A 22,843-nucleotide genomic window follows, 5' to 3' on the forward strand; every position below is an offset into this window, starting at 1 on the left:
GTTCTTACCACCGTCTTGTGAAATTTTCCTTTTAACCTAAGCAGCACTCTTTTGTCACAAAGAACTCCCGAGGCCGCTCTCCAGTTGTTCCAGCCTGCCTGTACCCGATGTTTTACTTCTTCTTCCATACTTCCTCCAGCGTTAACAAAAGATCCAAATACTTAAACTTATCAACTCTCCTTATTTGCTCTCCACCAAGCTGAATACTTTCTCTATCATCCCCCTCAGTGGTGGTACACATATATTCTGTCTTGGATCTACTTATTCTCATTCATCTGTCCTCAGTACTTGTCTCCATCTTTCCAATTTCACTTTCAGATCTCCCTGCTCTCTGCACACAGAACAATATCATCCGCATACAATATGTTCCATGGTACTGTCTCCCTTACTTCCTCTATTATAACATCCATCACTATGTTGAAGATAAATGGGCTCAGAGCCGACCCCATGGTGTAATCCATACTCTCACCTCAAAAACCTTCTGTCTCCCCAACACTGCTCCTCACTCTGGTAAATACATTCCGGTACATCTCTTGTATCAATCGCACATACTTCTCTTGGCACCATCTTCTCCCTCAGGCTCCTCCATACCTCTTGTCTCGGGACTCGGTCATAAGCCTTTTCAAGGTCAATGAATAACCACATGTAGGTCCCTTTGTCTTTCCCTGAATTTCTCCATTATTTGCCTCAGACAAAATATACCATCTGTTGTTTCCCCTTCCCTTCATAAATCCCATCTGCTCTTTACCTATTTGTACTGCTTCTCTCAGTCTAGCATCTATCATCCTTTCCAGTATCTTCAAAGTGTGGGACATCAATTTAATGCCCCTATAATTACCACACTCTTGGACATCGCCTTTCCCTTTAAAAATTGGGATCAATATACTTCCACGCCACTCATTTGGTATCTTTTCCTGTTCAAGGATCTTTATCATAAGATCGTACAGTATATCCACTCCTTCATCTCCTAATGCTTTCCATGCCTCCACCGGGATCATGTCTGGTCCGGTTGCCTTCCCATTCTTCATCTTCTTCAGTGCATTTAGTACCTCTTGCCTAGAAAACCTCATTACCATGCCAATGTTCACTTGCCCATCCTCTCTTATTAGTCTATTATTTTCTTCATTTAACAACTGTTCGAAATATTCTTTCCATCTCTTCACAATGTCTTCCTCCTTTCTAAGCACTACACCCTCTTGATCCTTTATTTGTTTTATATGTGTTATATCTTTGTGCTCTTATTTCTAGCCTTGATAGCTTGATCATCTTCTTTAATCCTTCCTTTGTCCCCAGCTCATTATACACATCATCATACGACTTTGCTTTAGCTTGGGCTACCACCTTTTTCACCACCTTGTTTTTCTCTCTGTACCTATTTCTGTCTTCCACTGACTGTGACTCTTCCCATCTTTTCTTTGCCTCCTTCTTATCTTTTACTACTTTCTCAATGTCTTCATCCCACCACCAACTCTCCTTTTCTTCCCATATGATACCAGATGTCTCTCCTAGCAGCTCCTTTCCATGCCTTCTTATTACTGCTGCATTTCGTGCCCACCATTCTTGAACATCTTCAATCCCTATATCAATATCCTCCAAAACCCTCCTCTTAAACTCTCTCTTCTTATCCCCTTCCTTCTGTAATTCGTACCATTTAATTTTCCTTATCCCTTTAGCTTTGGTTTTTCTTCCCCTTTTCAACTTCAAGTCCATACATAGCAGCCTGTGTTGGGGGGCTACATGGTCGCCTGGAATAACTTTGCAGTTCTTGACCTCCACCAGATTTATCCTTTTATACAAGAAATAGTCTATCTGGGAGAATCTTCCCCCACTCCTATATGTTATTAGGTGTTCCCTTTTCTTCTCAAAGAATGTGTTTACTATTGCCATGTCGAATGACACAGCAAAGTCCACTACACTCTCTCCTTCTGGGTTTCTCTCCCCAATTCCATGGCCCCCATGCACCCGCCCAATCGCCTCATTTTCACTTCCGACATGGCCATTCATCAATCGCCCCAACTATCACCCTCTCATGCTCTTCCAGTTCTTGCATTATTCCATCCATGTCTCTCCAGAAATTTCAATTCTCTTCTTCTGTGCAACCAACTTGTGGTGCATATGCGCTTATAATATTCAGAATCTCTCCTCCATAACATATCTTCAATCTGATGATACGGTCATTCTTTCTATGCACTTCTATTACCGAGTTCTTTAGTTCACTAGACAGTACTATGCCAACTCCATTTCTGCCTTGTTTATTTGCTCCACTATAATATAGCTTATATCCATCTCCCAACTCTTTAGCTTTATTTCCTTTCCACCGCGTTTCTTGCGCACACACAACATCTACTTTCTTTTCTCTCATCAAGTCAGCCAATTCTCTACCTCTCCCAGTCATGGTACCCCAACTATTTAGCTGACATACTCTGAACCCAATGTGAGCTCGCTTCTTTAGCTGCACCCGCTCCTGATGCAGTAGCCCTCGCCTTACCACAGAGTTAGGGCGATGTCTCTGTGCGTCGTTTACGGAGTACGCCCTAGCATTACCTCTTTCCATATTTCGGCTCATTCCATTTTTGGTTTTGGCACAGATTTTTACAGCCGGATGCCCTTCCTGACACCAACCCTCCCTATTTATTCGGGCTTGGGACCGGCACCCATTAGGACTTGGTTGTCCCCCCAGGTGGCTAGGTTGTTATTTTTATTTAGGTACTGAGGAAAAATTTGTGTGCATATAGGACAGGTATAAATGATTTTTATAATAATAATTACTAATTAATGTTCTTTCCTGTCATTTCAGGTCATTGTAATAACAGTAAAAAAAAAAATTTTCTTGTCTAGGCATAGAATTAGTCAAAAAGGACAACCATATTCCTCTCATTGCACTTGGAATTTTGACACTGAATTGTCAGAATTGTATGTATATTGGAATTATTTTTGTTTGTTTTACTGTAATTTATATTTCCTTTTCCAGAGTTACTTGTAAACAACTTTCTTAATGGAATAGTTGAGGAAGAAGATGCAAGGAAACTAGCAGGTAACCAAATTGTATCACGGATTCTTGATGATGCTTTACAATGTGGTGAAGCACTGCAGGTTCTGTCATTTACCAAAATTTTCAGTGAAGACATACGAATGACGTGCCTAGATCCCTATGCATCACACGTATTACAGACCTTGATGGCATTGTCTCTGAAGTTTACACAGGTATGAGACAATTTTGTTGTGCATTGCTATTTAAGAATATATTTCTTTTAGTATAAGAGAATGCATGTTATTTTATTCATGATTGAAGTACAGTCGAAGTCTGATTCACAATACTATTTAGTATCAAACCCATTCTGAATATTCAAGTCACATACCCTTTCAGTACCTAATATTTTATTTGTCCAATATATGTAAGTGATTTTTAGCGGTAAATAGCATGCCATCACTGTTGTTATTACAAAGTGTATTCCCATATAACTAAAATGGCCAAACATACAGTCACAAAATCACTACCTCCTTTAATATTTCAGTAAAAGATCATTAGTACAAACCATTAAATACCTTCCCAGTTCTACACGTTTTATTGGTCAACTGATTTGTGTTTGGTAAAAATCATTACCATAAGTATCGTTACAAGAATTTTATTAGAATAAAATGTCCCTTAAAAAACATAACTACAGTGGTACCTCGAGATACGAAATTAATCCGTTCCAAGGCGGCCTTCATATCATGAGTTTTTCATATCTTGAACCGTATTTTACATGTAAAATGGCTAATCCGTTCCAAGCCCTCCAAAAAACCCAGTAAATTTCAAAATAAAGCTAAATTGACCAATAAACAATGAAATTACAACAATTGGGACCATTCAATACCTAACTTAATACGTACTAGTAGTAGTAATATGTATGTACCTGTAAATAAAGTGTATTAGTGTACATGGTATACAAGAAATACTGTACATACATACGTACGTATGTAGTAAAATGTGGAAGCTTACCTTTCGAGTGAGGCTATCTCCGAAAGTGGCAACAGAGGAGGACAAACGGCAGAAAATTTGTTACGTAGTACGTACACTTAACTTAACGAAACACATTAAAAATGTCATGAAACATAAACTAAACTTTACGAAACACATTAACAAAACCGTTACACTTAACTTTACAAAAACTTAAAATTATTATTTTTTTTTTGTCTTTTATTTTTAAATTTTTTCTACTTTTTTATACTTTACGTTTTTTACAAAATTTCAATTTCTTCACCTCCGAATGGATGCCAGTCCGTTTACAGAATTTTTTGAACCGCCCATGAGAAGCCTTGAAGTCTGGGGTTACCATCGATGTCCCCTCTCCTCCGTCGTCTTCGGCTTGGGCAATCAAATTGCCGAAAATAGCCCTGGCCTTCTGGCAGATTGCTGTCTTGGTTATCGTATTGCCAGCGATTTCTTTGTCCTCAATCTATAGAAGAAGCAGCCTCTCCATTTCATCATGCACGTGGCTCCTCTTGTTGAACAAAATAGTCACGCCCTTGGAAGGTGTAGCTGCTTTGATGGCTTCCTTCTGCTTAAGGATGGTGCCTATCGTCGACGGATTTCGGCCGTATTCCTTAGCGATCACACTCAACCGCATGCCAGCTTCATACTTTTTTATTATCTCCATTTTTGTCTGCATGGAAAGCATTCTCTTCTTTCTGTGAACTTCAGCAACTTTCTTGGGACCCATGACTTTACTGTACGTAATTAAGTTATGTAGCACACTAATTAAGTTCTCACACAACACGATAAAGTAGTACGAAATCACTAACACGAATTTATGTTAACAATCGAAATCGTATATGTGAACGAACGAATTCCGCGTGCGTACGATAACGCCGGTGAGAAGCAATGGCTGAAGAAGAACGCCGCTACGTACGATGCATGATGGGATCATGGGAGAGATGCTGACCAATAGGAGAGCAGGATCTTATGGCGGTGACTAGCATCAGGAACGAATGGGAGAGCGGGAGGATGGTGGCGAGTCTACTCAGTTGGCAGCGCGCGAGTTTTAAAATTATTATCGGTGGTCCGGGTGAATCTCGGACTTTACAGCAACAACCTTTCGTATCTTGAACAATTTTCGTATGTAGAGCCACAAAAATCTTCGTATTTGCTTTCGTATCTAGAGTTTTTCGTAAGTTGAGCCTTTCATATCTTGAGGTACCACTGTAGTTCTATTATCCTCCCAGTTCCTAGCATGCTTTTTTGGTCAGCTATATGAGATTTACATAAGTAAATGTCACTTCCAAATATTGTGTAATTTATGAAGATTCTGGAATTGGCAGAAATAATACAAATATTTTTGAAAGGAGACTTTCTGACAATCCAGTAAATAATCCAATATGGAGGGATTTGTTGGTATTTAATTAGACTTTTTTTTCCAGAATTTAAAATTTTTTTTTTTACTCTACTACTAATCATTTCAAGCCCATTGTCATAGGTTTTCTTGAATATCTTTTTATACCAGCTGTATCTTATTGATATTTTGGCACAGCATATCTTAGACCCTCTGGTAACTTTGGGCAATAAAATGATGTACCAGAATATATTAATTAAGGCAGTTTACTCTTGAACTTTTTAAATTTCCTCAACATTCATTGTAGATATCCGAGCACCTGTACTTGGCTTAGCTAAAGAGGTAGGAAGGAAGTCTCACCCACTCGTTTCTCTCTCTGTCTCAGACTTATGAATGGTGGAGTGTACTACGATATTGCTTTTTACATTTTACATATCCAAATTAGTTTATACATTAAACTTTATCTGTATTTCATTATTTTGAGAGATTATTATACCTCATGGTTCATTTATAGTTTATAGATACTGATGAGTAGACTGACTGAAAATTAGAGGGTCAGTATTTTACTGGTTTTCAGATATACTTATTTTGTTGTCTGATATGCACAAACATCTGAAGTGACCCATAGCTGCAAGTATAAGTCTATCCAGCTGGATCAGCTATGGCAAACATGTTGCATTATTGTCGTCATGGATACCGCAGTGCATTTGCATTATGGCTTTTTGCTGCACATAATGCAGAGAAGGTAGCCAATGGGCTGAGAATTTCTCTGAAATGTAAGAGATAATCTCTGTAAGGGTTCCCTTTAACACACATGCACCAGAACATGATTGAATGATTTAAAATTTTGTTTATCAAATTAACAATTTGTCGAAGGATTTCTTTAGAATTCTTTTCTTCGTTTCTCCACAAAAAAACATCGGTAGCAAATACCTTTTGGAAGATGAATGGGCCAATTGTTCCTCCAATGGATGACATAGCTACATTTACCATTGTTTCATGAGCCATTGGTCCTGGCAACAGGCAATGCGCCATACCATACTATGGTGACAGGATAGTCATTGCCCCACACCTGAAATATCTTATAATCAAAACTGGCCCACTACCACCCCATTCTCATGGTAATAAAAACATACATGACATAGAAACATACAAATGTCTATATAAAAGATACTGCATAGGAAATTGTTATTGTCGGTAATTCAAAAGATAAAAAGTCATATCATAGTACGTACCCTCTTCCATTTTCATATGTTTGAGACATTGAGAGAAAGAAGTGGGCGGGGCTTCCTCACACTCTTTACCTAAGCCAAGGACAACGAATGTTGAGGGAATTGGAAAAGTTCAAGAGTAAGTTGCCTTAATAAATTCGAGTACACTTCAAAATTACTGGAGGGTCTAAAGCATGCTGTGCCAGAATATCAAGAAGATACAGTTGATACATAAAAAGATATTCAAGAAAACTTTTGCAACAACAGGCTTGAAATGGTTATTAGGGAGGCCAGGAAAATAATAGTAAAGTGTTGTGTTTCCTTTACTTCCGTAAAATATATCTAATTTTCCTTTCAGTATTGCTGCTTTCATTTATTATAGCATTTCCTTATCAACCAGTTTTCAGTTTTATTTATTATTATGGATACTTGATGTACTTTCAGAAGCAGAAAGAGAAGAAGAATGCAGAGGTAGGTGAAGTAGGAAGTGAAGGAGAAAAGCAGCCTATTACAAAAAAGAACAAAAGAAAAAGAATTGTTCGGCTTTCTTAAATAAGGTTAGTAATGCATTATCATCTTAGTAGTAACAATTAAACCTAACCAAGACCCCAAAGCAAATGTGTTGGGTACTAGACAAGTACTATTCTGGTGAGCATGAATACAACCATTTGTCCCCATTCAAGGAAGAGTAGGCCCAGGAAAGAAAAACCCTATGGGGACTTATGAATGAAGTACTATATACTTGGCTTTCTTCTTACACTTCTGGCAATCCAGAGAAGATGGAGGAAGAGGAAGACAAGAGGCCAAAGAAAGCGAAGTGGTAGAAGGAGCATTGCCTGTGCTTCTTCCTCTTGTCCCAGCTTTTGACAATTAATGGCTGTTTACTGGCATTTATTGGCTCCATTTGTTGAACTGTTTGTTTACCTAAGTATGCTGTTGGTAATTTTCCAAGCATTTTCAAACCAAAGTGGATTATTAGTCCTCATTTTGAAAGTTTGATGATAATGTAGAAGTAATCATGATAATCTGGCATGGAAGGGGAGAGGGCCTTGTTTTTTAAAGGTCTACTCAGTAAATGTTATCACTTATATTTGCAGTTTGAGCCAGTTGCTGTTGCTTAAGGAATGATGATCCGCTCATTCTTGTAGCCTTTCGTAAAAGGCTTTTGTGAGAAAATAGATTTTACTTTTAGTAAATGTCAAAGTCTGTTTTAATATATATTTACTTTCATTTATTAATTTCCAGTATTGGCTCATTAATTACTGATTGCAAGTATGTGCAAGTGAAATATCTTTATTTAAAACCTAGATTTCTCAAAGATTTTTTTTCCATACCCACAGGTTGGACGACTTGTTTACAATAACTTAGATGAGTTCATTCGAGACACATATGGAAGTCACGTGTTGCGCTCCATATTGGAGACTTGTTCTGGAGTACAAGTGAAGGATTCCATTAAAAGTAGCAGAAAGTCACAGACTAAACATTCTCTTTGCCAAAATGCGGGACAGATTCTCAGAATTCCTGCTGAATTGCAGAGTTTACTTCTTGATATCGCAAATCGCTTGATGAAGCTTCCAGATTTACCAGGTATGCTTACAATGCTTCTTGTATGTTCAATTTGATAGTAATGTAGCCTGTACCAAGAATCAATACCTATGAAATTTTATTTCACTAATCTGATCTCCAAACACAATTAATTTGACGAAGTACAAGTTTTGCTTATACTTTTGCCATTATTTTTAATTTGAGCTGTAAAGAAGGGCAAAATTGTAGGATTCAAAAATAAGCATTGATAAATAAAGGCATTGCTTATAATTTTTGCAAAGTTTATGTTGTGTATTTTTAGATTACTTTCAGTTGCCTCTCAGGAATCATTATTGGAGTAATTCTGTTATGTTTTCATAAATGAGCTAAAAAAGTTGTTAGTCTGACTTTATATTATAAGTTGTAATGTTTTGACTTTCAGGTATTATTACAAATGATTGTGGATCTGCAGCTTTTCAGTCTGCCCTTCTTGTACTGAAAGGAATAGAAAGTGAGCAGTGTGCTACTTTGATGGATCACATTTTGTTACATGGTTTAGCAAATATTTCACCCTCATATTGTGATAGTTATGATGAATTACTCAACATTCCTCATGTGTTTCAAAGCAATCCAGCAGTACGTTTACTTGAAGTAAGTAATTATATTCTCTCTTAGGTGTCAGTGTTTTTTCTGTTGTTGTAAGTGGGCATTAACAAATTTGAACCAATGATTCTAAATCATTATTGCAATGTATTTTTGTTCATACCTGTGATCTAAGGATGTTTGTATAAATATATTTTTTGCTATTAATGATGCCTGAAATTTTTTAGTAAGAATTAAACATGCTGGAGTTTAAGAGGTTAAAAGGATAAGTAGAAATTAATTGAAATTTTGTTCTTTTTGTCTGGTGTACTGCAATTACAACCTTTAATTCTTCTCGCTTCCAATTGCTTGGTGTTATTATGTAGTGATACCATCACCAAATGAAATGTCGGGTAGATATTGGATGCTAAATTATCTGCCTTATTGCAGTTATTTATACCTGTTCTATACATATTACATTCTTTAACATATTTGTGAAGTACTATAGTAGCTGGATGTGAAATGTGCATTATTAGAATTTATTTTGAAAGTATCCATGCATGTTTTTTATTGGTCCCTTCAAGAATGTAAACACTTTATTTTTTTTGTGGATATCCTCAGCACAAGCTGGTTGGTCATTGAAGCTTGTTAACATGGTTAACAAGTAGTGACAGTACATCAGAATGTCAAAACATAATTTCTTTTCAAGAAATGTGTGGAATTGTCTCCTGCCCATCGTCATCACCTTATATTTTCTTGCACGGGGTTAGATGTGCATTATGTTCTTGCTTATGTTCTTGCTTTGTTTAGTTTTTGTTTTTTTTTTCTGCTTGTACTCCTATCAAGTCAATGCCTTTATATCTCCCCTTTTTTTCCAAGATTTCTTTGGCTCTCCTATAGATCTTGTCATCCTACTTTCATTATATGTGCTGCTTCCCAGATCAAGTGTACCTTAAATTTTTCATCTCATGATTGAGCCATCTCAGTTTTTTAGATGCAAGTCTTAGTTTCCAGCTTCTGGACTCCATATCTTTAGGTCTGTACATCTAGAAATAATTCAGTATACTAGAAATAATTGTCATTTTGTTCATGAAACTTACCTGTCAGATATATGTATATATAGCTGTATTTTCTGAAGTCCGACAGAATTTCAAAAACTTTCGGCACACGCATGTGGTCGGCCAGTGGTAGTACCCATTCCCGCCGCTGGGAGGCGGGTATCAGGAACCATTCCCATTTTCTATTCATAATTTTTCTGTCCCCGGTGCTGGAAACACCTGTTTTCAGTAACTCCGTCTTAGGATTTTGGAAACTTCATTGCCGCTAAGTATCCTAATTGTCTTTTAATTTATTTACTTGGATTTGTGGCTAGGCATACGCTATCTTAAATTGATTTGAATTTGATTCATTTTTGCATAAGATATCTGAATCTAGTTAGGCTAGTTTCTGAGGGTGTTTGTCCTGCAAAGATAGGGTGTGGCTACCGAAAGCTTCGGTAGATCCGCACTTGGTATGCACGAGGGGTATGGGTCTTGCTTCTTTGTGAGATTTGTCATGTAAAGGAGTGGTGAGGACTTTGTCTAATTCCGTAAGGAAGACGTATGATTTGTTAGTACGCAATTAATCAGTAAACATGTCTAATTCCGTAAGGAAGACGTATGATTCGTATGTACGCAATTAATCAGTAAACAAAAGTCAGGGTAGTGAACCTGCTAACCTTCCTGTAGACTTTATTTTGCCTAACCCTGTAGTATGGCCTACGGGTTATGAATATGTCTGCGAGAGGTGATCGCTCTCCTTCATTGTTGTGAAGAGTGCTACTTCTGTTATTGTTACTCCTAACCCTGTAATGTTGCCTTCGGGCCCTAAAACAGTGACTGTAGAGGTTATTGCCCTTTCTCTAATACTTTTTCGATTCGTAACTTAGAATCGAAAGTGCTTGCTTTAGAGAGCAATAGTGAAGTGGCTAAGTGCAGTGACAGTGCCCCTTGTGTAGTGGAGGGTGCGTCAGATCGGCCTTATTTCGCCTCTAGGCCGGAACCTCTGCTTGACTCCCAGGACCCGGGGAGAGAGCATGTCGAAAGCCGAAGGAGGGTTACGAGGAACCCCCACCGATCTGGCGTGCCTTCGGCAGTTTCTGATGAAAATCCCCAGACTGCCAAAGTGCGTGCACGTGCACGAATCCTGAAGGATTGCTTCTCGTCCTCCGAAGCGTCCTCCCCGCGCAGGGGTTGGAGCTTTCGGAAGGACTCGCGCCCTCTAAATAGAAGCTTTATAGAAGAGGACGCTTCATGTCCTCTCTCTCTCGTTATGCGTTTCAGTGAGAAGTAAGAAGGCGAACGTCGCCTGATCACGTGTACGTCTTTCCACCGAGAAATATGAAAAAGAAGTCTTAGTAGCAGGACGCTTTTGAGAATTGACGCCTGTCAGGAGCGTGACGCTTTTCTGCACTCTTCTTTTGACACTCGGCTTGGACGGGATGCTCGGATGGACGCCAGGCGCGCGCGGGTGCACGCCAAGCGCGCACCAGTGGACGCCGAGCGCGCGCGCCAGTGGACGCCGAGTGCACGCCAGGTGTGTCGCCTGGCTGAACGTTTCTGTTGAACTCCTCAAGCTCTTGTTTACAATTTGGGCCTCAAGAATTTTTACCTCTACCTTCGGTGATACCTTATACCTCACATGCAAAGAATGTGAAGTAAGCAGTGCTTCGGAGGAAGCTTAAAGTGAACAGACAACTTCGTCTTCGAAACCCAGCAAGACCTCGGGTTTCGTGAATTCAAGAGGTCTCTGTCAATATTATATTGCTTTTCGCAAAGGTGGATGGAGTTAAGGAAAGCTCAAGGGAAGATCTCGTTTGCTCTACTGCAGTCAAGACTTTGCGATAAGGCAGTTACGGGTTATGTAAAAGCTCGACGTCCTGCACGTCAGGACTCTCGGCAACGTTCAGTAGGATTCTTGCAAAGGCATTCATCAAAAGGACGCTCTTCAGGAAAGCGCAAGACAGGACTTCCTTTGCCATACTGCCAATAAATTTTAAGCTTTAGCAGGCATTAGTTGTGATACGGAGAGGAAGCTGGTTGAGAGTTTCTTCCTTTTCCCAGGATAATTTTGCAAGCTTTTTAGCCCATCTGAAACGGTTTTTCAGATGATAGATTTTGTTAGTTTCTAGTCGGGACTACGCTGCCGAATTGAACATTGTCGTTCTACCTGCCGTAAGCCCAGTCTCTTAACAGGATTCTTGCCCCTTCCTCGTTTGAGACGGGAATCGGAAAAATAAAATGCTCGACTTCGTGGATTACGTTTTGTCAATTCAGTGACTTTCCCCCATTGACAATATACTATCGTTTTGTCAAGTAAGTGGGTATCCCCTCATTGACAAAATATCTCTTTGTCCCGTAAATGGGTTAGTTCTCATTGACAAACATCTCATTAACTTTATATTGCGTAAGCGGATAAGCTCTTATTGACAAGATTCGGAAGAGCTCTCATTCGTCATTCGCAAACTCGTACAAGAAATAGACTTGTAGACTACGTCAATGAACGCTTATGTCCTATAACATAAGAAGCTTGAGCTGTCTGCTTCGATTCTCTAAGTTTTGTTCATGAAACTTGCCTGTCAGATATGTATGTAGCTGTATTTCCGAATTCAGCTATATATATGTCTGGCCAGGTAAGTATGAACAAACTTTATTGTATATAATATCATATTTTGCCTTGCGTTATTTTACTACTGGTTGGTTCAAGTCATATACGCTTGCTGTAGTTACCTCTTCGAATGGCAACCGAGAGGTCTATTGTCTATTATTTTAAAAGGACATTTAATCGTACTCCCTGCAGCCTTCCAGGAGTTTCCGATTTATCTTTTACCGTTGTATGGTAGTGTATGACGACACAAACGCATCTATATTTAGCGTTTTCTGTTCGCTTAAATATACCAGCTTGAGAGTCTCTTTCTGCTAAACAAAATAACGGACCTATTTCTTCGTAGAATAGGGTAGCTGGCAACCCAGGCATAAAGTTAAGAGACGACGATCGTAAGCTGCTGCTGTGACTAATCCTCCAGTCCAACCGAGCCAGTACAGCTCGTGCGCTGTCATGCGCGGTAGGTTACGTCTCTCTCATCCTGCGGGATTGACTGACTAACCGTATCTCTGTGCTGGCGGTTACATCTCTCCTGGGGATTGACTGACTGACTGTATCTCTGCCCTACAATCACGGACTTTAGCCTAAGATTGAGGGGATTTCTTACATGAATGAATAAACATTGCATTCGTTTTGCCTTACTATGTTCAACAGAGATATCTCTTACTCCTTTCGGTGCTCGTTACCGCACGGTATAGGACTACGAGTCTACTGCAACATTGCACTATTATATGCTCTCCTGCTTAGGTAAAGCGCAGCCTTATTAGGAAAGTAAACATACTGTGTGAGGGAATGGATGAGCTTGCTGGGAACCATTTCCTTCCTAAAGAAGTTTGTTTCCCTGAATAGACTGCAATTCAGACCTCTACATGTTTTTCCTACCGGGAAAACTGAAATTTTATTTGAGATCTAGGAATGATTCTGAACATCTCTCGGTGCGTCAAGTATCACCTGAGGTGATAGAAAGAAGGTGCCGGACATCTGGAGAGGGTTTCAGATGTCCTGGATCATAATCTGAAAGAAGTGGAAGCAATTCGGTCGTCCCTCCAGTCCTCGAAACGAGTTTTTGGAACCAGTGGTCCATATCAACTCTGATCTGCCACAGCTCTCTCATATCTTAGGAAGTATCTTCTCTCGGTCCCTGTTCAGGTTTACGAGAAAGAGCCTATTATAACAACAGACGTAGAATGTAACGATCCTCCAGAGGTTCGTTACAGGATTGCAAAAATCCGTACGAATCGTCTCGATCGACGGCAGCAACTACTGACTTCCGAGTGGAATCTTTCTTTAGAAGTATGTTGAGAGTTGTGGGGAGACTTTAGGGACGTCCTTTCATTCATCTCTATGCTATGTTGAGGACGAAGAGGCTTCTTCTTCTCTGCTCCTTATTCTCGATCCGGGAGCGGTACCATTAAACGCCATCCTATGATATTGAACGGGGATGGATGTTTAGTCTCTTTTCCCCTTTTTCAAACGCTTAGGAAATGTAATAAGATGATTTATGACGTCACAGGGAGCGACAATGATGCTGATCGCCCCATGTTGGCCTTCAAGATCCTAGATTCACAGAGGTCACGTCCTTCCTAGTTCACTTTCCAAGGACCTTTTCCAAGAGAGTCGGTCTACTCTAACACGAAAGGTACCTATAACCTCTCCGCTCTGAGTCTGACCACGTTCAGACTATCGAGATGTTGACAGCATAAGATTACCGTCTTCCCTTTCCGTTTGAGGAATGGGATAAGCTGGCAGTCACAACTATTAAAGAATACGCAAATATGTTGTTGATGGCCTTTGGGCTCAGAGATTTGCTTCTGTCAAACAACAAAGCCCTTCACGATCTTTGAGTTCTGTGGAATCTCAAAACTCGCTCACCACCTACTTTTTGTCTCACCTGTTTTCTCGGAGTCAGACACTCGTGCGAGATCAGGCGACATATAGTAGCCCTGAGTTTTCTTGTTGACGAAGGTCGGTTGAGTTTATACACCCCCGATGATCGTTTTACATGAGACCAGGTTGGACTGTCAGGCATTCGTCCTTCGGGACTGAATCGCCTTTTTGCTCCTCGCTCCTTTCTCCTTCCTGGCACCAGAAGCTCGAGTCAGGAGTGTTGCTCAGGAGTTGATTCGCTAACGACGTTGGGTTGATACACGCCCCCCAAGGTTTGCTTAGCTTGAATCGCCCAGGCAGTCCAGACACTCATCCTTCAGCGAAGAATAGTGCCCTTATGTCTTCAGGGTACAGCCTTGTTGTCCTTGATTCGTCTGACTGGTCACCTGACTTTAGTACAGACGGACTGACTGTGCATGTCCAGATCGAAGCTTTCTATATGGAACTTAGACGTAGTCTGAAGTTCTTGATGTCAAAGCATTTCGAACCTCTCCTTTTGGTTAACTTATTGCACGTGACCAGAAAGGCCTATTTTCTAACCACTCTAGATACGACAAAGAGAGTTAGTGAGGTTTTTTAAGCCATCGTCAGAAGTTTTGGCTTTAGGGAACACAATGCGGTGTGTTCGCTAAACCTTCCGTTGTGGCCTAAGAATGGAAACCCGTCTAGTCCTTGGGCCAGGAGCTTGGAATCAAGGGATGGCAAAAGTTATTGGGCAAGAGCCAGAGAGTCCTGTGCCCTGTCGGGTCTCTCAAGTTTTATCTACATAAAACTAAAGAAAGTCGAAGTCCTTCGGACAATCTGCAGTGTTCCGAAAAGGACCAGACTTGCCCATATCAAAGAACACCCTGGCTTTAGTGTTAAGGAGTTCTTTCAAAAAGGCTCCTTCATTGTGTTTGCACAAAGATTTGAAATCTTTTGATCTGAATGCTCACGAGGTGAGGGCGCGGCCTCCTCGGAAGCATTTCAACAGAGCATGGCACTCAGTAACATACTGAGTACCATGTTTTTAGTGAGCAACTCTGTGTTCGCTTCACACTTCCTGTGGGATGTGAAGACGGCATATGAGATCTGCTGCTTGCTAGGGCCATACGTGTCTGCAGACACAATCTTGGGGGCAAGAAGTACCACTCATCTATCCTGTAGAAAATGGTTAGGAAGAGCTCTTAATTTAGCTATTGAGTCGCCGCCAATGGCGACTTCTTAACTCTTAAGCCTTAGTTAAAACACGTTAACTTTGGCTAGGTTGGTCAGGTGGTCAGGGGTATATAGTATATATATAATATAATAATAATATATATATATAATATATATGATATATATATACTATATAATATATATATATAATGATAATATATATATATATATATAATATATATATAAATATAGATTAGCTTATATTAATATATATATATAATATGAATATATATATAATATATATATATATAATATATCTTAAATATTATATATATATATAATTTAATATATAGAAAATATATCATATATAGTATAATATAAGAGTATATATATATGATATATATATATATATCATAGATATGATATATATATATATATATATATATAGTTATATATATATAGATATATATATGATATAATAGAGATATATATATATATATATAATATATAGATTATATAATATAATATATAATAGATATATAATAAGATATATATATATATAATATAGATGATATATATATTAATATATATATATATATATAATATAATATATAATTTTTATAATGATATAATATATATATATGAATTATATAATATATAATAATAATATATTATATATTATAATAGATAATAATAGATCAATATAATTTAATATTACAATAATATATAATATAATAGATATATAGATAATATATTATATATATACATATATTATTATATATATACTATATTAATAATATACTAATAGATATATATATATATATATATAAATATATATATTATTATTATATATATATAATATATAGAATATCTTATATTATAGATATATATATTATAATATTATATATTATATATAATATATTATACTATCTATATTCTATCTATATATCTATATTATATATATATATCTAAATTATATATATTACTATTTAGGAATATATATAAATATTATATAATATATATTATATTATAATATAATATATATATATATATTCATAATATATATATAATAGATAAAATATATTATTATATAAATAAATAATTATACTATATATTATATTATATATATCTATATTTATTAATTATATATTTATATATATGATAATATATTATATATGATACTATATATATATATTATATATATACATTATTAATTAATCATTGTCTAATAATTATTTTATATTCATAATATTTATATATTATATATTATATTATATATACATTATATCTTAATATATATCTCTATATATATATTATATATAATATTATATATATTATATCTATATATATATATATATATATATATAATATATATATATATATATATTATATATATATATATATATATATATATATTATTATATATATATATTATCTATATATATATATTATATGTATATATATATATATATATATATAATATATATATATATATATATATATATATATATATATATATATATATATCTATATATATATATATATATATTATTATATATATATATATATATAGTATAGATATATATATATATTATATATTTATATATATATATATATATATATATATATTTATATATATATATATATATATTATATTTATATATATCTATATCTATTATCTATACATTTTATATATATATATTATATATATTATATATTTATATATATATATATATATATAGTATATATATCTATATATTGATATATACTCTATATATATATTATATCTATATATATCTATATATATATATAATCATATATATATATATAATTTATTTATTTTACTTCTTAGCCCTCATGGTATGGTCAATATGGTCTAGTCACATTGTGGTCACGCCTAGCCCCCGTTGACAGATCATCTGGAGTGCACGCAGCTTTATAGGTCTCTTACCTCCCGCTCGGCAAAACTCTAGTAAAGCAGAAGCAGACTTGGGTGACAGTAATCACAAAGTCAGCTATGCTAACAGGTGGAACCAAGATGTAAATCATCTGCATGCATTTGTTTCCCAAAATCCTTCTATTCTGTCCCTTCCCACCTCCAACGGTGGGATTCAGCTATATATATATCTGGCAGGTAAGTTTCATGAACAAAATGATATTGTTATAATACAATAAAGTTTGTTCATACTTACCTGGCAGATATATATAATCAAGTACCCACCCACCTCCCCTCAGGGGACAGTGGAAATAAAAATTATGAATAGAAAATGGGAATGGTTCCTGATACCCGCCTCCCAGCAGCGGGAATGGGTACTAACCACCTGGCCGACCACTGCGTGTGCCGGAAGTTTTTGAAATTCTGTCGGACTTCAGAAAATACAGCTATATATATATCTGCCAGGTAAGTATGAACAAACTTTATTGTATCATAACAATATCATTTTAATATATAACTGTTATATTCCAGGTAATTATGTCTTGTGCAACGGCTGATCAGCTGCATAATTTGTATACACAGTATTTCAAGGGACACATATCAGACTTGGTTAAGCACCCCATAGGTAACTTTGCTGTGCAGAAGCTCCTGTTAACATGGCAAGAAAAAGAAAAGGTTAGTTTTTCCTTTGATTTTAAAATAGAAATAAAAAAACCTATAATAAATGTATTTCCTTGGTACTGATTAAGAAACATTTTTTAAAGTTTTTATAAGAATGGGTAATAGTGATTAAACATGTTCAGTATAAAATTAGTTTTTTTTCCTATGATAATGGGCTTCATTTTTACTCTTCATGATATTATCATAAGGGCATTTAAAAAATAATTTGGCTGTAAGTTTAAAACATGTTTTGACCTTTTATGCTTTGGTTTGTGAAATTCATTTATGGAAAAAAAGTCTTTGATACATACCTTAAACTATTTTACAATTTATTTTTTGCGACTGATTAAGAATTACAACATTTAGCAGTTCACACATGAATGCAGTAACATGTTGGATTGAGATTTCAGAGCACATGTTTATAAGGTTAACGAATTATAATGCAGTCACTTCAAAAATTAATTTAATGAACAGTTTATATATGTTTCTGCTACACACACAAATGCAATTACACTTCAATTGACCACACATCTTACAACTTTAGAGCATTACGCACTTACAAATTGAGCAGAGAATACTGCAATGGCTTTCAATAGAAGATATAATTTTGTAATTATTGCTTTTCAAGTGCAATTAAGACTTCACATCCAGTTAAGACCCAGTAGTGTACGCATTGGTTATTCTTTAGTGTATATACATGAATGCAAATACTACTTACCATGTAATCATACATCCAAGTAATTTATTTAGAAATAAATTATTACTTTTAAGTATAAATTTAATAACTTACTGCAAGTGCATTACATTTTGTAACTGTAGTTTAGAACTTTTGATATACTACAGTACAAGAAAAGACAACATACTTTACTTGCAAAATACAGTACAAGAAAAGACAACATACTTTACTTGCAAAATACAGTACAAGAAAAGACAACATACTTTACTTGCAAAAGCAGAAATAGTACAGTGTTATAAAGCACAGGTTTTTTATAAGGCAGACAAAAAATGCTGAATGACTGATGAGCATGTGTAGATTGTGCCATGATAGACCCTTGGGAACCCACTCCTATAAGTTTAGACAGGAAAGCATTTTTTCATGTTTATTTCAGCATTTGATTACTCTAGTATACAGCATATTCCATAAAGTGCAAAATAATTATTTTTAGTGGACTTACATGAGTCCTATGAGTTAAAGTCCATTAACTATAGGTTTCCAGACATGAGTCCTATAATTTACAGTCCATTACTAATAGGTGCCAGGACATGATTCCCTATAGTTAAAGTCCATTAACTATAGGTGCCAGTGCAAGTTTATATTTAATGACTGGCTCCCTTAGTAAATACTTACCTATACAAGTTATCTGACGCTGCTTATTGCTTTTATTTTCAGTTTTATGAATTGTTTGAAGAGGTTCAAGAGTCCTTAGAAGTAGCCTTGAGCTTCAAGTATACTGGTGTCGTACATGCTCTTGCTCAGGCATGCCGAAGACTTGAAAAAAGCCAAGGCCAGTGTTGGAAGGTAGAGTGGCATATTTTAATATTATACTGTGAATGTTCTAGTAATAATTTTGAGATTGGAGAATTAAATTGTACAAAACGAGATACCTTATTGCCCTTGTAGAAAAATTGTACTTGGCTTTGGTAAGTCATTTTTATTGAAAGTTTGAGTGAGTTGAATCACAATTGATTTTTACTTATAATTTTTGAATTTTATCTATGAATTATTAGTTTGAAACAAGTTTTAAAAGGTAAAATTTGTCGAGCAGAATCTTTAATTTGTTAGTTAATGCTGTTAATTCTTCATCCCTTTGATTGATATCTGATCAGTTAAAAACATGATAATTAGATGTTTGTCAAATTGTTAGTTTTGTTCCATTCTGCAGATGACCATAAAATTGACCTGTCATTTATGAAATACACTAAGTGTTTTATTTAAAAAAAAGTCTCAAAGTGCATTGTCATATAAACTGGCTGGTTGTCAATATTTTTCACTCATCTATTCTCAAAACTAACCTCTCGCAAGGCTAGCCACTTGCAGGTTATCTGGAATAAATAGGCTGCTCTTTGTAGTGTGCTAGTGCATACCAGTCAGGAGTTATATATGGTACAATAAGTATTATATTATTATTATTATTATTATTATTATTATTATTATTATTATTATTATTATTATTATTATTATTATTATTATGAGCTAATGTCAAGAAATTATAATTTTTCTCATGATATCGATCTTGCAGATATTATTCATAAACGTGTATGAATCATTAATTTAGAAGCTCTAGTAAGAATGAATTGAATAATGTAATGCAAAAATTTAAAGATTATCACTTTTCAACCAGGCTATAACACACCTGCTTAGATGTTATGAGCCACAAGATCGCCAGCTCAAAACAGCACCTTGTTTGCTTTGGTTCTTGAATTATGATGAATATCAGAAAAGAGCTGCAGCAGGACAGTTACCTTCAGTTTCGTTACATGGTTCCCTCATACTGCAAGATTTCCTGAATTTTATTAGAACCATCAAGGTATAGTGAATTTGAAACAAGTTTTATTTTTGCCAACCTTAAGATTTTTGTAAAATGTTAAATTATTGTTTTATACTGTGTAAGTTGTAAGCATTTTTCTAGCTTCCATATTTCTTAACTTAAAGTTCAAATTGTAAGTTGTATCAGCCAACTATGGTATATTAAGCTGCTTAAACTGTCCCACTTCATTTGTGATTTTGGTCATTTATGAGTTATGGATTTGTAGTGAAACAGTTATCATGTTTTGAAAAACAAAGTGATTTTTTCATGTAAATCATCATCCATATATCAAATGCCCTACTACAAGTGGTGATATTACATCACTGCTAACAGTTCAGGCTACATGAAAGTGAGGAGTAGTGATTCAAAGTATTGCATGTGTGGTACTGATTCCACTCTAGTTTTGTTTGACAAAAGACAATAGAATCTGGGATATTTGAAGGTCTATTCCTTTTATTGAGCTGGCCTTATGCCAGCACAGGCTTTTGCTTTTGGAGCAGCCTCTGTCTAGAAGACTGTGAATGTTGGTTTTGTTTTGATATATTCAGTTTTGTATCTTTAAAAATAGATCTTTGCTTTAGGGCCTTCAAATTGGTATTGAACTTACTGTATGTTTTTTTTAATACTTTCAGATTGTGGACAGCATCTTAGCTATGAACTTAGCAGATCTCCAGTTTATGGCATGTGACCCCTGTGGCTCTCATGTCATAGATGCCTTCACTTCCAGCTCTTTTATAAAGATCAACAACAAGGAAAGATTAGTAAATAGCTTCAAAGTAAGTATGAAATTATACCATCGTTTAGTTTATAGATATGGGCCTTTTGTTATGCGTTGAGTGTCTTGATTTTGATTCGATTGATGAGAAAATGATCTCCTCTGTCTATACATATGCTGCTTTTTTGTATTTTGCATTCTCCTATTGCATGGGTAATGGGGAGGCCTAAGAGCAATTATTTTATTTAATTGAGGTAGTCTATCAGTTTTCCTATATCACTCCATATTTTTGTCTTGTAAATCTCTTATTATAATTATTAGCAGTACTCAGAAACCTCATTAAAATAACGTTTCTATTATAGGTATTCTCATAAAAAATTCAACCATAAATGTATGTGTTTGAAATGAATGATTGAGAAATTTCCTTAAAATTATCAAAAATCACAAGAGGGTTACAGAACTTGAAAGTTTTGTATGGAATTGTCTGTATCCCAGATTTGTAGCTTTTTAGTGCTTTAAACCTTGTCCTTCTGTTTGGTCATCCTTCGTGTCATTCACGTTTATAAATTTTTTTTCCCATCATTCTTTCTGGTGTTTCTGGGCACTGAGGGCCATATTATTTTGAGAACTCATTTTTAATTTTGGGGAAGTTATATTGTTGCAAGTTGTGCGTGATCTTACTAATTCAATCCAACCAATTTTCTTCAGGCTTGGGCCTGGTTGTTGACATTAGTGATTAACTCTGTTTCAATTTCATAACCCACAGTCTTGGAGTGTTGATGTAGATAAAAAAAAAAGATATACATATATGTATTACCATTGTTTACTGTATAATGAATCTGTATGAGGAATGGGATGGTCTGGCTAGTATAAGAAGGACCCTATTTCCTCCAATAGTAATGTCACAAAGACTAACCTCTTACCTGTTGGCAAGTTTGGATGTGGTGCAGTTAACTTTGCTTGATCTTTGGAAGTTAAACTTGTAGATATTAAACAAAGAGCCAAAAATTAATCGGTTGATGATGAAATCTGTGTTAGATTGCCTCTTGCTGTGAGAAAATTTCCTTTGAAGTACAGTACTATAGTGCTACAGTGATTAGGAGCAGCAGAAGGAGAAGCTAGGAGCAACCTATGTCCACTGTCTTGGAGGGATGGCTAAGGAATAACAACTGAAAATTTACTGAAATAAGCAAATTGACAAGAGCCATTACAAGGTGGAGCAGTATAACCCATAAGAAATTAGCTTTCTGCCAGAGCAGTCACGACATAATGTGCATGTATTTTTTTTTATTTCAGTTGTTAAAGGTTTAGAGCAATTAGCTCTCTTACGCCGACTGGACGTATTTTACGTCGACATTTTTTGTCTCCCGTGTGCCGACTGGACGTATTTTACGTCGACTTACAAAAGTTTTTTTTTAAATTTGCGGAAAAATACTTATAGGCCTACCAGCCTAAAACTTTTGAATCACGCGCCTTGGGGGATGCTGGGAGTTCACGGATCAAGGTGTTGTTTTGTTTACAATCGTTACGCAGGCGCGCAAGCGCGAATTTCTTTCTTGCCGCACTAAAAAGTATCTGTGACACATCTCGGAAATTTTTTCGTCACTTTGACATAATTTTTGTACCATTGTAAATTAGCCGTTACATGAAGTATCATATATGAAAATGTGTCGCATTTTTATGTAGAATACAACAATAAAATACTCATG

At 35.8% G+C, this 22,843-nt stretch overlaps 1 protein-coding gene across 1 annotated transcript in view; it reads left to right on the forward strand.

Annotated features, from left to right (window-relative positions):
• LOC135212594 (nucleolar protein 9-like) overlaps positions 1-22,843 on the forward strand; it is a 48,227-nt gene that overhangs the window by 6,938 nt on the left and 18,446 nt on the right. Inside the window, 9 exon segments of the mRNA XM_064246151.1 lie at positions 2,972-3,204; positions 6,968-7,053; positions 7,056-7,080; positions 7,864-8,110; positions 8,490-8,698; positions 17,763-17,906; positions 19,282-19,410; positions 20,234-20,419; positions 21,052-21,195. Of these exon segments, the coding sequence (XP_064102221.1) occupies positions 2,972-3,204; positions 6,968-7,053; positions 7,056-7,080; positions 7,864-8,110; positions 8,490-8,698; positions 17,763-17,906; positions 19,282-19,410; positions 20,234-20,419; positions 21,052-21,195 (1,403 nt within the window).

This window comes from Macrobrachium nipponense, chromosome 41, assembly GCF_015104395.2.
Source record: "Macrobrachium nipponense isolate FS-2020 chromosome 41, ASM1510439v2, whole genome shotgun sequence".
In the NCBI taxonomy this organism is placed as follows: domain Eukaryota; kingdom Metazoa; phylum Arthropoda; class Malacostraca; order Decapoda; family Palaemonidae; genus Macrobrachium; species Macrobrachium nipponense.